This window comes from Myiozetetes cayanensis, unplaced genomic scaffold (assembly GCF_022539395.1).
Source record: "Myiozetetes cayanensis isolate MyiCay16 unplaced genomic scaffold, myiCay2020 scf23, whole genome shotgun sequence".
In the NCBI taxonomy this organism is placed as follows: domain Eukaryota; kingdom Metazoa; phylum Chordata; class Aves; order Passeriformes; family Tyrannidae; genus Myiozetetes; species Myiozetetes cayanensis.
Genome location: NW_026087445.1, coordinates 2,335,924 through 2,353,083, shown reverse-complemented (window position 1 = coordinate 2,353,083; position 17,160 = coordinate 2,335,924). Strand labels below are relative to the sequence as shown.

The window sequence follows — 17,160 nt, the reverse complement described above, 5'->3', positions numbered from 1 at the left end:
TGGGCAGGGGCAGAGGAGGGGCAGGACTGAGCTCTGCTCTGGGGGGACCAGGGACAGCCCCCAGGGAATGGCTGGAGCTGTGTCAGGGCAGGCTCAGGGTGGAGCTCAGGGAAAGGTTCTTCCCCCAGAGGGTGGTTGGCACTGAACAGGCTCCCCAGGGCAGTGGGCACAGCCCCAAGGCTGCCAGAGCTCCAGGGGTTTTTGGATGATCCTCTGAGGCACTTGTGAGGTGTGTGACTCTTGGGGATGGTTCTGTGCAGGGCTGAAGGATGGACTGATGATCCTCATGGGTCCCTTCTGAACTCAGCATATTCTATGACTGTCCTGTGCAACAGGAAGGCAGAGCTCCAGGGCCACTCAGGGTGCCAAATGCAGTTGCTGAGTAGAAAATGAAACAGCATTTGCATATCTCCCCATTTCACAGAAAGCCAGTGGAGGGCGGGGGCCGACCGGTCTGAGGAACTGTTCACCTTCTGACATCAGACACCTCCGTGCAGGGCACAGACAGCCCTGGAGAGCTCCCTGAGCAGGAACATGAGGCTCCTTCCCCTGCTCACAGCTGCGTCCTGCCTCACGCCCCCGGGGGCCTCGCTCTCTGGGCTGCGAGTGATGAAGGTTTTTTTCCGGATCACATGAGCCAGGATGAGGGGGGAAAATCCTGCCAGGAGCAGAGATGGGCTGCAACTTGAACCTGATCGAGGGGAGATACAGAGCAAGTACCTCGAGAGCTATATAAGAATGTGCCAGGCACAGGAGCAAACAGTTGTTCAGGTGAAGGACTCGCGTGAATCAGCCATGAATGGCAATGAAGATGCTGTTTCAAGGAGGCTTGGGGGCACCAGCAGAATATATTTGTATTTCATCATCGCCATCCTCGTCGCATTGCTCGTCTTCGCGTTGGGCACCATCATGGTCCTGGTCGTTCAGAGGACGGTAAGAGGTGTATTCATCTTTTCTTTTCTTTTCTCTTTTCTTTTTTTCTTTTCTTTTCTTTTCTTTTCTCTTCTCTTCTCTTCTCTTCTCTTCTCTTCTCTTCTCTTCTCTTCTCTTCTCTTCTCTTCTCTTCTCTTCTCTTCTCTTCTCTTCTCTTCTCTTCTCTTCTCTTCTCTTCTCTTCTCTTCTCTTCTCTTCTCTTCTCTTCTCTTCTCTTCTCTTCTCTTCTCTTCTCTTCTCTTCTCTTCTCGCCTTTGTGCTGCCTCCTCAGGAAAATGGAGAGAAGTTCCATCATGCCTCAGTGTTTGCTCCCTGGTTTTATTGTGTCTCCTGTTGTTTCTTTGGAGAACAACCACAGTTTGAGATGGTTTGGTCTGGTCTGGTCGTGCCTACATGTGTTCACCCACAATAGGGATTAATTCCAGCGGTGGATGTGCCACAGGACACCTCTGTGTGACCCAGGCAGTGCTGTAGGTGCATCCTGGCAGATGCAGAGCTCTCCTGATCCACCCCGAGCAGTGGATGGGGGCAAAGCAGCTCATTCCTGCTCTCTGTCCTGTTCTTGGGTGGAATTTTTAATGCACAACGAAAGCTACAGCAAGGAGGGCTGAGGATGTGAGACAAGGTCTCACAAAAATAACTGCTCCCTCAGCCCACAGGCATTATTTCCTTCTTAAAATAGAGGAGAGCTCTTGAGTGCATCTGGGGTTGAGTGGGGAATCAGTGAGACTCTGACAGCCAGAGCAGAGCTACAGGTGGTTGTGGGTATAAAAAGTGCACTTCTAACCTCACCAGGGGCATTTCCATCCACTTCACCGGGGTAAAATGCCGGGTTAGAAGTTCTACAGGCTTTGAAATCTCGTTGCAAAAATGCAAGTGCTGAAGTACTTCCACTCCTGCTCATAGAATGAAAGCACCAGCAAAGAACTGCTGGGGGAAGCTGGGTATAGAAAACAAAATATGGTCCTTTGGCTCAATATTTTCTCTTCCTAAATTTACCCCATGCAATTTGTGTGCACATTACCCAGAAATTAAACCATGAAGACTTGACTGATACTTCTTTAAGCTCTGCCAGAGAGGAGTCATTTACCTGTAATCAGTGTTCTTCCAAAAGAGGAGCAGTTTGAGGGCAGTTAAAGTGAGACATGGGGATTTTTAAGTGATAAATAGGGGGATATTAAGGGAGATCTTTAAAATAACAAGCTGGGTAATTACAGACTTGCCACAGCTTTTCTATATAATGAGGCTTTCATTTGTACTTATTATGAAAGTAAGCATTAAATTACCTCTCCATCGGGATAAACACACTTACACCAGTAACAATATCACTGAAAGAGTCAGTGTTTTGACTTAAAAGAGTAATGACACCGTTGCAGCTGCTTTGAAAATGAGCTTGGCTGAAGGAGGAAATAGGAAGCTGAGGTGTGTGAGAAACAAATAAAATCAAGCAGCAATTTTACGCTCTGAGGAGAATTTGGCAGTAAAAGCCACAAATTGTGCTCTTGCTCTCAGGGAGATGCAAGACTCCGAGTTCAGGAGCAGTGTAATCATCCTCCATCCATGACTGGTTTTGATTTCCAGACCAGGGAACAAGTGTTGAGTCCAAGAGACAGAAAGACTTCAGCTTGTGGTGGCACCGTCAGGGGAAGGCTGGGCACAGACTCCTTTGGGAAACACAGCTAGTGGTTGGGCTGAACATCTCATAACTTTGACTTCAGCAGCTCCAGGAAAAGGGACTGGAGAGTTTTGGACCCATGTGGATATTGAGTCCTGTTGCTGCAGGGATTAGAGCATCATCAAGGTTCAACCAGGCCAAGTGCCGGGTCCTGCACTGTGGCCACAACAACTCCCAGCAGCCCCACAGGCTGGGGACAGAGTGAGGGGACAGGACCAGGCAGGGAGGGACCTGGAGGCTCTGGCTGAAGCAGCTGAACATGAGCCAGGGGTGCCCAGGTGGCCAAGAGGGCCAATGGATCCTGGCCTGGCTCAGGAACAGAGTGGCAGCAGCAGCAGGGAGGTGATTCTGCCCCTGTGCTGGGCACTGGGGAGGCCACACCTCGAGTGCTGTGCCCAGTTCTGGCCCCTCAGCTCAGGAAGGACATGGAGGGGCTGCAGCAGGTCCAGAGAAGGGCAATGAGAGTGCTCAGCCATTGGAATGGGCTGCCCAGGGAGGGGGTGGAGTCCCCGTGCCTGGAGGGGTTTGAGCAGAGCCTGGATGTGGCATCAGTGCCATGGGCTGGGTGACAAGGGGGGTTGGGTCACAGGGTTGGACTCAGTGATCTCAGAGGTCTCTCTAATGCAGTTGATTCTGTGATTCTGTGATCAATTGACTTAATTATTTTCTTTGCAATTTCTGAAGAAGGGACCAACTTTTTGTGTGATCACCCTCTTGGGCTGCTCAGGTTTTCTCTCCAGGCGTTACCAGCTGGATTATGGGAGTGGTGCCCTCCCTATGCTGAGCAGAGGTAGAAGCTTTTCTTTTCCTCTGCTCAAAGGTGTTTAAAGGGTTGTAGGGACAACAGAGATGTTGTGACACCTTTCTTGTGTGTCACAGCATTAAAGGGAGGCTTCTGGTGGCAGCAGATCACACAGCCCCCTGCCCTCATCACAGGTTCCAAGTTGGCTGCTTGTGTTCCCTTTTATGAATTTACACTTGCCTATTTTAGGAGGAAGGAAGACAGATTGGAAAAGGAAAATCAAACTGTGTAGACACAAAGCATTGGCATCACCCACGACCTGGGTGCTCTGAACAAGGGAAACACGACATGAAAGACAAGATAAAAAAAAAAAAAAAAAAAAAGGGAACTATGATTCAAAGCTGCTTCTCTGAATCTACCAGTGCTTCTAATACATGTGAACACCCCTCCCTCCCATTTTCCAGCACCCCAAGAACTTTCCTTTACGCCTCGTTTTCAAGAAGGGTGGCACAGCACGTTAATGCCAGACCTGGGAAGTGTCATTTTTGAAAGTAAACTGTGATTTTTGGAATTAATTACACCTAGTGCTGAGGTCAGTTCATTTCCTCAGCTTTCATGTGCAGAAACCCTTGGCTTCGGGCCATTCTTGATCTCTCACAAGTGACTTTATTTTCCTGTGGAATAAGAACAGTCTCTGTAAGGTGGTCTGGAGGCTTCATTTTTCTTCTTAGCCCTTTTATAGGTGTGTTTAAACCTCCACCCCTCTGCCTGCTCTTGAATATATGTGTATATATACACATCTCTGTAGGTAATAAAGTGTATAGAGAGACAGGCATAAAATCAGGGAAAGAGAATGGGACAGAAAGGACTGGAAAAATGTCATTTTAAGACACACAGACCCCAACAAATCTTGTGCTGTACTGGAGGATGTGCTGTGTGAGACACCTGGGCGACCCACCCCCATGAACAAACTCTGTGTGAATGTCCAAAATCCACGATCTGGGTCAGTCCATCAGTGCTCTGCAGTTTGTTCACTTCAAATCTTTAACCTAAATCACGTGGGCAAATCTTTTCACCACCAATAAGGCACCTGTGTGGTAACTGCTGAGTCAGTGCAGGGATTTATATTTGCTGATCTAGTCTTGAAGGCTGTTAAAAACATTAAAAAGTGGCTCTGCCGTGCCCAGGAATCCCTCCTCCAGCCCCTCCTGCAGTTTACTGGGGATTTCTGTCTGCTTAAAACGAGTTTTGTGCCAACTGCCCCAATCGGTGCCTGTTGGCCCCCTCTGGTGGCAACCCCGAAGGAAATGAAAATAAAATAAAATAAAACCACTGGAAATTGCCCCTCAAAGCAGATTTAGCACTCACTGAGCACGGCAAGAAACCACTGAGGCATTTTAGAGGAAAACCACAGTGGCTCCTGCTGTGGGTGTTCTGTGCAGGGACAGTTCCCTGCTGCCTGCAGGGGTCACTTGGATAGGTTTGGGCAGTGCTGGAAAACCTGATTTTCACACAGAGCTGTTTCCTGTGATGCTCATTATCAGATCAGTTGTGGAGATGATGCTCTGCTTTCTGCAGTTCCGTGTCTAGTGGCTACATTTGCCTCTTGGCACCTCAAGGCCACCTACCTGAAGTGCCACCAGCTCCCTTTCTCCTCAGAGAATAGAATCACAGAACCATTAAGGTTGGATAAGATCTCCAAGATCAAACCCAACCTGGGCCCAATCCTCATCTTGTGCCCCAGCCCAGAGCACTGAGTGCCACGTCCTGTCCTTCCTTGGACACCTCCAGGGATGGGGACTCCACCACCTCCCTGGGCAGTTCCAAGGCCTGACCACTCCTTCAGTGGACAAATTCTTCTTGAAGTTGTGATGGTTTGGGGCTGAGCAGAAACACAGGAGAGCCTGGAGGCTTCTCTTCAAACTGAAGAACTTCCTTTGAGGACAGAGGACCAGAGAGCTGGTCCCCACAGAGCTGCCATGTGGACATGCTCCTGGAGAACTCTGGAGCTAGTTAAGCTGAGCCCAGGCCCATTCTGGGGGGAGTGTGGTTTGGAAGAGTGTTTTCTTGGACTTTCTAGAGGTAGATACACATTTTATAGAATCCCAGAATGGTTTAGGTTGGAAGGGACTTTAAAACTCATCCCATTCCACCCCCTGCCATGGGCAGGGACACCTTCCACTAGCCCAGGTTGCTCCAAGTCCTGTCCAACCTGGCCTTGGACACTTCCAGGGATCCAGGGGCAGCCACAGCTTCTCTGGGCAACCTGTGCCAGAGCCTCACCACTTCCCAGTGGTCAGAGATGTCTGGTTAGATGAATATTCACCACTCTGGCACAGCAATTCACAGTGACCCTTTAGCAGTTCCACTCCATCGCAGCCTGAGAAAATTCCTTGTAAAATGATTAAGAGAAACAAGAACAAAATTAGTTTCACTGACAACTGATTATTTCCTCTAATAAAGCAAACTCATATCATTCTGCTTGCTGAGTAAAGACTGAGATCCTTCCTCATCAGCACCCAGATCACTCCAGACAGGGTGAAATTCATTGTCGTGAATTCTTTCTGAGCTGCCACTGTAGAATGTAATCTATCTGGGCTCCCACTGTGTGATTTTTTGCATTCCAAACAACAGCATTACATGCAACATTTCTGCTGCTAGAAAAGAAAGAAGTAATGCCAGTAATATTTCAGATTGAGTTCTAAAGTTTTATTTCAATCTCTTCTCATTTGCCACGAAAATAAATTGCATTAGTATCTGCTGCTTTTACTTGCTTAGAGACTTCCCAGGGGAGAGCACAATAAATTAGTGCCTTTTAATTTTGTTTCTGTTGCCCTGACTACAAAACAGGCTGTGGGACATCCCTTGTCCCTCACACGAGCTCCGAGGGAGGTTTGCAAGGTGAACACCTCGCTGGTGGCAATGTCTCAATTGCTTTACCAAACACTTCTCTATTAAATCATTTAATTCAGTGTAATCTCGTTGGGGACAGAGAATCCCCTTCCTGTCGTGTAAAAATACCTTTAATTCTCCACAGAGGGCAGAAATGCTCATGTATTACAAGGAAAAATAACACTTTCCTGTGCCCTGAGCGTGTGTGGGAGAGGCAGCTCCGTGCAGGGGGCAAAGGAAAGTGCTGAGAGGTTCTGGCAGAGGGTCCTTGGCAGTGTTTTCAGCCAAAACTCTTCTCAGTCCCAGATTTCATGATATGATGTGCAAGTTTGTAAGGGAGGACATGGGGTAGAGGACAAAAAGCTTGGAAACCCCATGTTTTTCAAATCATATCTCTCAGTTTCTGTTCATCTCCTGACCCAGTAGCTTTCCTGCACACCTTGGGAAGGTCACCTGGAGAAATCCTGTCCCAACAGGTAACTCTGCCCCTTCCTTACTCAGACGTGGGAGGAGAAAAAGGAACAAATTATTTTTTACTGATTTCTAAATTACTGGGGAATCACAGAATCACTTAAATTGGAAAAGAGCTCCAACATCATCGAGTCCAAGCATTAAGCCAGCACTGCCAAGTCCACCTGGAAGCAGTTCTGCCACCTCTGCAGAACACAGAATTTGGATTTAGACCAAAGCATTGCTTTGCTGGGAGCAGACACAGCTCTACACTTCAGCATGGTTGAAAACATGGTCACATTAAGCCAAACTCTAACTAAAACTCTTCCTAAATATCTAAGACTAAAACATGAAGTACCACAAACAGGCCCAACATGATTTCTCTCGCTGTCCAACCGTCTTCCTTCTCCCCACACCACCTGTTATTCAACTTATACACAGAAATGAAGTGCTCATGTTGCAAACCAAGTTGTTCCCCATTTCATGATGTGCTTCATTTCTCCCAGGAGATATTAAATGTTCTGTTAAAGTTGGTACCAGGTTCCCAACTTTCTTCTTCTCGGACCTGCTGGTGGGAACAGGCCCCTCAGGGGAAGTGGTCACTGGCATCAAATCTGACAGAGCTCAGGGAGCACCTGGAAGATGTTCTTAATCAGATGGTTTAATTTTAGATAGTCCTGTGAGGAGCAGGGAGTTGGTCTTGATGATCCTTGTGGGTCCTTTCCAACTCCAAACATTCTATAGTTCTCTGGTAAGCTGGACTTAGCCTGGTTAGTCTCCACAATTAGTTTGCACCCAGGTAAGAGGAGCTGTTTTAGCCTTGATCCCAAAACCACAGTGGGATCACTTGGTGTGTGTGAGTGAAAGGATGTGGACACAGTTTCAGGCACTGAAGAGCCTGTGATGAGGGAAAAAAGATCTGTGATGAGGGAAACGTTTCAAAACCACTTTTAAAGCAGGGTTGCACTTGAACCATGGATATGCCCTGCTCCCAGAATAACCATCCCTTCTCTTTATTCTCTTTCAGGCACCTGATCCTGCCATGGAGGGCATCAAAAAACCCATCAGGACTGGTAAGACACCTAAACAATGCATGTGATTTGGCTCATCTCTAATGCAAATACTGCCCGGGGTCACAAATAAGCCAAGTGTGCACATCTTAACATTTCACGTTAAGTCTCCTCTTGGTGAAGAGCCAAAGTAGTGGGTAAAAAAATAAAACTAATAAGAAAAAAAGCTTTCAAATTACTCAGTACCTCCAGAAGCCAGTGCATGGCTGAGGAAATAACAAATATATCTGAATGTGCCCTGGAGTGTCTTTGCAAAGGAGCCTTTTTGCCAGATGATGTGAACATCACTATGACTTTCAGGGCTGCTCTTACCCGTGTGTGATGTCCACGTCTTCACAAGGCAGGGGGGAAACTGTGTTGCCACACGTTTCAGAACAGGTGAAACTCCTCCTGTGCTCCTCTGGCCTGGAGCAGTTTAGTTTCCTACTCTCTGTGGGGCAAAGGGAGAAGGGAACAAAAGGCACGAGCAAGGAATTGAAACAGGCAGAGTGTGAGCACGGGGAGCCCAAAACAGGGGAAAAAGGCTGTCTAGCAGAGACAGTGGACTACGATTTTGCTTTTCCTGAGTGTAAATCAGGAGGGGAACTGTTTATTGCACAGGCATTGGCTCCCTGGTTACACGGCTCTTAGCACCGAGGATTTGAATTCCTGCAGATATAAGTTCATGTTCAGGCCCAGAGGACAGGAGATGCCATTGTCTCCTGCTATAGATGGGAAAAATGAAGCCCAGTGTTCATCTAGAAAAGGTGCAGAATGGGAGATTAAAGGTCACTTGGCTTGTCCAACTGGAGGAGACTGAGGTCAGACCTCACCAAGGTCTGCAGCTCCTCAGGAGGGGCAGCTCTGATCTCTGCTCTGTGTGAGCAGTGACAGCACCCAGGGAATGGCTGGAGCTGTGTCAGGGCAGGCTCAGGTTGGATCTCAGGGAAAGGTTCTTCCCCCAGAGGGTGGTTGGCACTGAACAGGCTCCCCAGGGCAGTGGGCACAGCCCCAAGGCTGCCAGAGCTCCAGGAGGATTTGGACAACGCTCTGAGGGACAGGGTGGGATTGTTGGGGTGTCTGTGCAGGGCCAGGAGCTTGACTGGATGATCCTGGTGAGTCACTTCCAACTCAGGATATTCTGTGATTCCCTGATTCTACGTAACAGAAATCCCCAACAACAACCTTTTCTGCAGCATTTGAGCAATGCTTACTCTATTTTGGATAATTTTTGAATGCTTGTCTCTCCCATATTGGGCTTGTTTCCTAGCCCAGGGAGTGGGGCAGGGGGTGGAACTGGATGATCTTCCAGGTCCCAACTCAAACCAGTCTGGGATTCTGTGATGCTACAGTTCTGTGGTGGGACCAGCTGGGGTTCACTCAGGCTGAAAGGCCAAGGGGCACAAGTCCACACCCAGTTACAACTCTGAATTAATTTTGTCTTATTAAAGCCGGAAAACACGATGATTTCATTGAGATTTCCATCGGGATTATGTTCTATTGTTAGCTAAACCCCAGTGGGCACTAAAGCAGATTTATGGGAGGTTTATGGCCCTGACTCAGCTGTCAGCCCTCAATGGATGGGCCTGCAGAATCTGCAAGCACAAGCTGAGAGCGATGCAATGTCAGCTAATTAAATGTTTGTGTGAAAAATGGCATCAGTCTCCTCAAATCCTCCGTGCTGCTGTCAGAGGAGCACCTGAGCAACAGGGGGAGAGGATGAAATCCATCACGAACTAAACGGTTGTGAAATGTTCTTTGTGGAATTATCCCTCTGTAGAAACTCATCCCCATTTTGTAAATATTGGATCATATTTTAATATGGGATGGAGAGGTGTTGTGCTTTGGTTCATGTTTTAGAGGGACAACTAAGTCACAGAGAAATTTACGACCTGCAGACTCTGGAGAGGCTCAGCCCTCATCATCTCCCTGTTGTCTTCTCCAAGCCTCATTTCCCCATGAATCCTGGGCTGATGGCTTTTCTTGTTATTCGAACTGCAAAGATTTGGTACTTAAATCCCTCCTCATTTACAAAAGGAAAAAAAACCTGCAGGTACATATCCACACACACACACACTTTACAGATATTTTTGTCTGGCAGTAAGATCCATTGGCAAATGATGGAGAGAAGAGGAAAGGAAATCCATCACCCCATTCACAGTTTCAATGGGAAATATGTTCCCAAATAAAAATCTGGCTCTGAGAAATTAATATAATACAGGTGACAGTCAGATACTTGATATCACAGAGTAAATCAGGCTGAAACCAGTGAACCAAGAAACCTCTTAGGATTTGCAGCAATATCTCAGAGGTCAGCTTGGTCTTCTGCAACTAAATCTGATCTCTCCCAACCTGGAATTCTCCCAGTGCAATACTTTGAGGAGTGGGTGAGGGAGCTGGGGGGGCTCAGCCTGGAGAAAAGGAGGCTCAGGGGGGACCTTCTGGCTCTGCAATCCCTGACAGGAGGGGGGAGCCAGGGGAGTTTGGGCTCTGCTCCCAGGGAACAGGGACAGGAGGAGAGGGAACGGCCTCAGGCTGTGCCAGGGAGGGTCAGGTTGGACATCAGGAGGAATTTCCTCATGGAAAGGGTTGTCAGGCTTGGCAGGGGCTGCCCAGGGAGGTTTGGAGTCCCCACCCCTGGAGGTTCCAAGGAAGGCCTGGCCGTGGCACTCAGTGCTGTGGGCTGGGGGACAAGGTGGGCATCGAGAACAGGGTGGATCCATGGGCTGGGAGGGATTTTCCAACCTCAGGCGTTCTGGGATTTCGTGATGACACTGCAGGTCATCAGTCACTAATCCCATGACAGAGGGTTCTTCAGAAACGGATCTTTCACTCTTAGACCATAAAGATTTTTGCCTCCTCACCCCCAGCAGTGTGTCTGCATGCACATGGGTGACACTGTCTGAGCTCTGTCTGCTGTGGGAAGGGCAGGGCAGGGGAGTTCTGTCTCTCACTTGTAAAAATTTGGGCAAGCCTGGGCTTGTAAATGCTGGAAAGAGAGCACAGGCATCCTCCTCCCAGGCAGGAAAATGCAACCACACACATTCCAGTTAGTCATAATGGGAGCTGGTTGCTTGTTTAATTGATAATGAGATGATTGGTATGGCTCAAAATGCTGAATGTTGGATCTTCCCTCCCACCAATACTTAAAACACAGGTTATAGATGAGTGTATATATATATATATATATGTGTGTGTGTGTGTGTGTAAATAGCTCATGGCATTGTGTGACCTGTGCTACACTGATGAGCATGTTACAGATTTGAGTAGTTTTGGCCTTAAACACAAGTTATTGATGAATATATATATATAAAAAATAATATAATGAGCTATTTATTTATATTTTATAGATGATATATATAATACATAAATATATATTATGTGTATATATTTATAATATATATATTCTATATATATATAAATAACTCATGACATTCTGTGACCTGATGACCATGTTAGAGATTTGAATAGTGTTGGCCTTAAACTCCACAGAACTCTACAAGTTTGGCAGTAGTCAGGTGTGCAGCGATGAATTCACAAGATATTCCTCCTAAATTTGGAGGAAAGAAAGGGGATATTTCTCTAGTTCATGCTTTTTGGAAGGAGGGGAAACTGGCAGCTGATTTCAGTCCCTTTTCAGTGCTCAGGAGCAAAGTGACACCCCTGGGCTCTCAAGGAGCACAGGACTTGGTGTGTGGGTGCCAGGCACAGCCAGGAGCAGAGCCCAGCTCTGTCCCTGAGCCCAGGAGGAGATGTCACCCAGCTGGAACTGTCACAGCATCATGGCTTGGGACAGTCCTTCAGCACCAGCCAGTGCTGTTTGCAGGGCCCTGAGCCAAGTGTTAAAGATACTCACAGGGACTTCAGAGAGTGGCTGCTGAGAAATGAAATTAGGCAAATTCTGCTAACTCTGGCGTGCTGACACCTTGCCTAATTCTATAAGCACTTAAATCCGTGGGGGTTGCAGAGGAACTGAAAGCTCTTTGCTGCCTTCTTGTGCTTCTTTACTTCCGAAACTATATTTGGGGTTTTGACCTGCTCTTGTGCCTGGCACACTCAGCCTCCAGCCACCTGTGGTGCCACCCACAGGGCAGTGGAATGTCACAGCAAGGGGTGACTGGCACCAGGACAGGCTTTGAAGCCCCATCTGAGGGGCTTTCCACGCCTGGGTAGCAACACCTTCCATGCTGAGATGCCACTTTCAGCTCTTGGTTTCAGTGCCCTTTGGTGGCACTCCTGTTGCACCCATCTCGCAGTGGGGAAACTGAGGCAGCCAGAAGTGAGAAGAGTTTTCCAGGCAGGGTCACACCCTCATGCACCTGCCTGGCACCAGCCCATCCATCCACCCCATCCACCTGTCCCACATCCCTTGGGCTCCTCCTGGCTGGAGGAGGTGCTGCTGTGTTTTGATGAGACTCGTTCCAGTTTGCACCTCAGGGGGAAATCCTGAGGGTTCAGTGGGGCTGCAGCTCCCACTTCACAGCCCTGCTGTGCATCCCTTTGGCTTGGGGAAGAAAAGCTGCATTAAGCTCATGGAAGTAGCCTGGCCTTTTTTCTCATCCTCTGGATGCTCATCCTGTGGTAAAAGGGGACAGGAAGGCAAAAATGAGTTGTCACCTGCTTCTTTAGGACAAAATGGCTTAAATGGCCCTGCTTGAAGCAGATGATCTCCAGCTTCTGTGCATCACACCACGAAAGCAGGGTGGTCTCCTGGGTACCTGGTCCCAAATGTGGCTTTGTCTTTCCTCCTTCTCACAGTATTTTTAAGCTCATATAATCCTATTGATTTGGGAGGGATTACTCCTGATTTACACTGCGAACAGTGCAAAGCCAATTAGGTGATGTGATTGAACACATCCATCGATCACCTCTGAAACTCTGGTAATTTCAGGCACTCTTGGCTCAAGCTGAAATGTTTCAGATAAAAGAATTAACTTAAGAAACAAAAAAAAAAAGAAAAAAAAACAGTTATAAGCTGCTTCAGCAGAGCAGGAACCAGAACTGCCTTCATAAAATGATTTTTAATTTTTTCATAACTTACCTTCTGAAAAAAAACACAGAATAAATGGTTTAAATGCAGACACACAAAATCTGCTGACACCAATAAATGCAAGTACAGCTTTGGAAATGCAAAGTGGAGTCAGGTCTGTGAGGGGAGGTCACTGGAGATGCCCTGAACACCCTGAGACAGCTCAGGACAGGCCAAGCTCGGGGCAGCTCCAGGCTGTTTGTGGGCAGGCTCAGCACTTTGCTTGCTCAGCAGATGTTGCAGCTTCCAAAGTCTGCTTGTGCAGCAGGGGATTTTCAGCTTTATAGGGTAAACCTCCCTAAATGCCACTGAGTTTCTGCAAAAGATTCTCTCCCTTCTGGCAGGACACGTAGTGTGAGTGAGCTCAAGGTGCTGACTCTGTGCTACCAAAGACTTGCTAGTGCTGTAACAACTTCAGTTTGAAATAAAGGCCAGAAGGGTTCTCCCCCATCCTTTGCCCTATCTCCCCATCTCACCCTCACTGAAACACTACATTGACATGACTAACACCAGGAAAGTAGGGTTTGTTTTTTCTTTGGGGATTTCCAGCATGGTGAAGGGACCTTGGTGCATGGCTTACTCATTGTGGGAGCACAGTGAGCTCCTGCTCTCCCCAAAAGCATTTAAACCATGAAATTGGAGAAAGACTGTAATTTTTTCAAGATATCCACAGCCTTTTTATGCAACAGAGAATGCAAAGGGTGCAATGCACACACAAACACACCCAGACAGGGGATTTGTGTGGGACCAGCTTCTCCCTGATTTATCCATCATCCTGACCAAGTCTCCCTTAGAAATCAGGCCATGTAGTTACTGTGAGAGTTTGGAGATTTTAATCTCTTTTTTATTACCTGTAGTTTCAGGAATCCTACGAAACTTATGATTATTGTTTCACTCCGCATTTTATTAAGACTCCTTCTTGTTAGAATCATTGAATCTCAGAATATCCTGAGTTGGAAGGGACTCACCAGGATCATCCAGTCCAGCTCCTGGCCCTGCACAGACACCCCAACAATCCCACCCTGTCCCTCAGAGCGTTGTCCAAACCCTCCTGGAGCTCTGGCAGCCTTGGGGCTGTGCCCACTGCCCTGGGGAGCCTGTTCAGTGCCAACCACCCTCTGGGGGAAGAACCTTTCCCTGAGATCCACCCTGAGCCTGCCCTGACACAGCTCCAGCCATTCCCTGGGTGCTGTCCCTGGTCACACAGAGCAGAGATTGGAGCTGTCCCTCCTGAGGAGCTGCAGACCCTGAAGAGACACCTTCCACCAGCCTGCATCCCGGCACCACATCCCTGTGTTCCAGCTTCTGCCTCCCGGTGCTGCATCCCCGTGACCCAGCTCGTGCATCCCCACCCCTTGCCCTTACATTTCACCCCCTTTCCAGCCACACTCCCCCTTTCCATCTCCTCTGTGTAAGCTTTTCCTTCTCTCACCGTGCTGAACGTTCGGTTAATGGCACTGATTATCCATCCCGGGAAGAGTCCAAGGCCAGGTTGGACGGGGCTTGGAGCAACCTGGGCTGGGTTCCTGGGATGGGGTGCCGGGATGCAGGGGACGACGGAACGCCGGGATGCGGTGCCGGGATGCGGAGGCTTTGGCAGCCCCGCGGTGCGATCGGCTCCGGCTGCAGTGCCCGGCGCGGCCGTGGGATGGAGCCGTCCCCGCATCCCGTGGGATGGAGCCGTCCCCGCATCCCGTGGGATGGAGCCGTCCCCGCATCCCGTGGGAGGGAGCCGTCCCCGCATCCCGTGGGATGGAGCCGTCCCCGCATCCCGTGGGATGTTCCCGTCCCCCCGCGGCTCCGGCGGGGCAGCCCCGGCCCCTCCCCGTCCCGGCGCTGTGGATTCGGGGGCATTCCCGTGACACCGGAGCTGGCTGAGGGCAGCCCCTGCTCCCGGGTTGGGCGGGACCGTCCCGACACTTCCAGCAGCAGCTTCTGCATCCCCAGTGCCCAGAGAAGCTGTGGCTGCCCCATCCCTGCGAGTGTCCAGGGCCAGGCTGGAGCAACCTGGGCTAGTGAAGGTGTCCCTGCCCGTGGCACGGGATGCAACTGGATGGGCTTTAAAGTCTGTTCAGCCAAACGAGTCTGTGACTCTTTGAACACTCACCTGAAGTCCACATTTTGACCATGGGAGAACAGAACCACATTCCAAAAGTACCCAGAGAGCCACTTTCAGAAGCATGTTCCGGTTAAATGTTTAAAAGCTTCCTGTAATTGCACCATAATTTGGTTAAATTAAGCTTACCTGCACATGATTTGTATTTCATATAACCATAGAATCCCAGACTGGTTTGAGTTGGAAGGGACTTTAAAACTCATCTCATTCCACCCCCTTCCACCTTCCACTAGCCCAGGTTGCTCCAAGTCCCGTCCAACCTGGCCTTGGACACTTCCAGGGATCCAGGGGCAGCCACAGCTTCTCTGGGCAACCTGTGCCAGGGCCTGCCCACCCTCAGAAAAATTTTCATCCTTACATCTAATCCAAACTGACCCTCTTTTAGTTTAAAAGTTTTACCTCTATTTTTTTTTGAATGATTGTTGCAATCTACCAGAGCTTTGAAATGTTACAGATGTACCAATCGAGTTACTCTGCTGTGAATTCCCTGTGCAGATCAGATATTATCAGCCAGGGAGTAAGAACCAGCTCCTCCCTGCTGCTCCACCTGCTGCTGTGCAGTTTGTCCTTAGCACAGGTAGAGAAAATAACTGGGGTACCAAATGCTGAGGGCACTTAACAGTAAAAAAAAAAAAACAAAACAAAACAAAACAAAAACCAAAACCAAACAAAAACAAACAAACAAAAAACCACCACAAAATAACCCAAAATAAAACCCACTAATGATCACTTAATCTGTTGTTTCCTTCAGGGAACACCTTTGAGGACTATTCCAGAATCCTACAGCATGTCCCGACCAAGGGAGCTGCTGCCTACATGAGAGGTCAGTGAAGGGCGAGAGCTGAAGACCTGCTCCTGTTACTCAAACTGGGTTAAGTGGTAAATAGTTTTGCTGACCAAATGGGCATTTTATAGGAAAATAAATCCTTAGCTTTCCTTGAACGTGGGTGTGGTTGGCAACCCCCTTTCTGATCCTATAAATTGGGTTTTAGCTTGATTAAATAATTTAAAAAAAGAATAAAAAGCTATTTTCTGCATACACATGAATTTAAATCTCCACTATTTCCTTTCAAATATCAAGTGGGAAATAATGGAGATGTACATTCAAGCATCTCCCTGTCTTGAGTTTCTAGAGGGCTGCTTAAATCCTTGGAACTTTTTAACTCCCCATAACTTCCCCAGAATTCCCAGCTGCCTAGCCTTTTCTTGGAGTTTCCTGCAGGGAATTACTGAACAGGTAGCTCATTTTCCCAGCAAACACTCTGCTGGAAGGCACCTCAGGCTGAATTCAGGTCTCTGGAGCTCCTGTTAACACCTCTGTGCTTTCCTTTCCAGTGTCCAGCCCAGTGAACAGTTCCAAGCTGAGCCTGGTGGAGAAGGGGATTTGTGAGGACATCCAGTGCGAGAGCAAAGAGCTGGTGATAAAGAAACAAGGCGTCTACCTGATCTACTGCCACCTGAACTTCCACCTTCCCAACTGTTCCAAGAGCCCCACCGACCTCAAGATAGAGCTCCTCGTGAACGACAGGGTGGACAGGCAGACGTTGTCCACGTGGTGCGAGGCAGAAACCTGCCAAGGAAAGGCTTTTAAGACCTTGTTCCAGCTCCATTTGACCCACCTGAAGGCGAAGGACCGAATATCCGTAGCACTCAATCACCCTCAGTTCCTGAATGAGGATTCCCTGCCCAATGAGAACGTCCTCGGGGTGTTGAAGTACAGCGATGAGATGTGAGCAGCTCCCCGGCTTCCCACCTTTGCTCTCAACATCAGGAGCCTGCTTTTACCTGGCAACACCTTGGTCTGAAATGTCCTGTCTTACCTCAGCCCCAGGGTAAACAAGGAACTCTGCGAGTCTCCCAGAAAAAAAACCAAAAAACAAAAAACAAAAACCCCACACTGCAAGAGCCACAGCTGGGCAAGGTTCCCGTGCTTTGGCTCCAGGTGGGATTGTTGGACTACCCAGAAAACAACCCACTGGTGTGCCAAAGGTTCCTCCAACCACTCTGTGTAAACACAGGTTAAACCCCAACCAGATTATGGGAAGAATAAGCAATATGGAGACTTTTAGGGTAACAGACTGTAGGCTGAGCTGAGGAGATGGGGAATGGAGCAGTATTTTGACCTGGTCTTTCCAAAAAAACTAGCAGTCAAAGCTTGCAATCAAGGCTTTCTTTATCATGAGCACACAACCACAACTCTGGAGTAGATTTATGGATAGACTGGATGACAGCAAAGGTGATGAAATCATTGACTCTTGGGCTGGCAGCTGAAAC

The 17,160-nt window shown here is 48.4% G+C and overlaps 1 protein-coding gene across 1 annotated transcript; it reads left to right on the top strand.

The window, feature by feature from the left end:
• Positions 1-738: 738 nt before the first annotated feature.
• On the top strand, positions 739-16,619 carry TNFSF8 (TNF superfamily member 8). Its single transcript, XM_050319816.1, has 4 exons — positions 739-933; positions 7,720-7,765; positions 15,638-15,709; positions 16,222-16,619. Exons 1-4 carry the CDS (start codon positions 739-741, stop codon positions 16,617-16,619), a joined length of 711 nt encoding a protein of 236 aa, XP_050175773.1.
• Positions 16,620-17,160: the final 541 nt, after the last annotated feature.

What these genes read in the sequence shown, in the direction of transcription:
- TNFSF8 (XM_050319816.1), top strand. Translation starts at nt 739, where the DNA reads ATGTGCCAGGCACAGGAGCAAACAGTTGTTCAGGTGAAGGACTCGCGT. An exon ending in TCCTGGTCGTTCAGAGGACG is followed by an intron (nt 934 to 7,719) that starts GTAAGAGGTGTA and finishes ATTCTCTTTCAG; the next exon opens with GCACCTGATCCTGCCATGGA. An exon ending in AGCTGCTGCCTACATGAGAG is followed by an intron (nt 15,710 to 16,221) that starts GTCAGTGAAGGG and finishes TTTCCTTTCCAG; the next exon opens with TGTCCAGCCCAGTGAACAGT.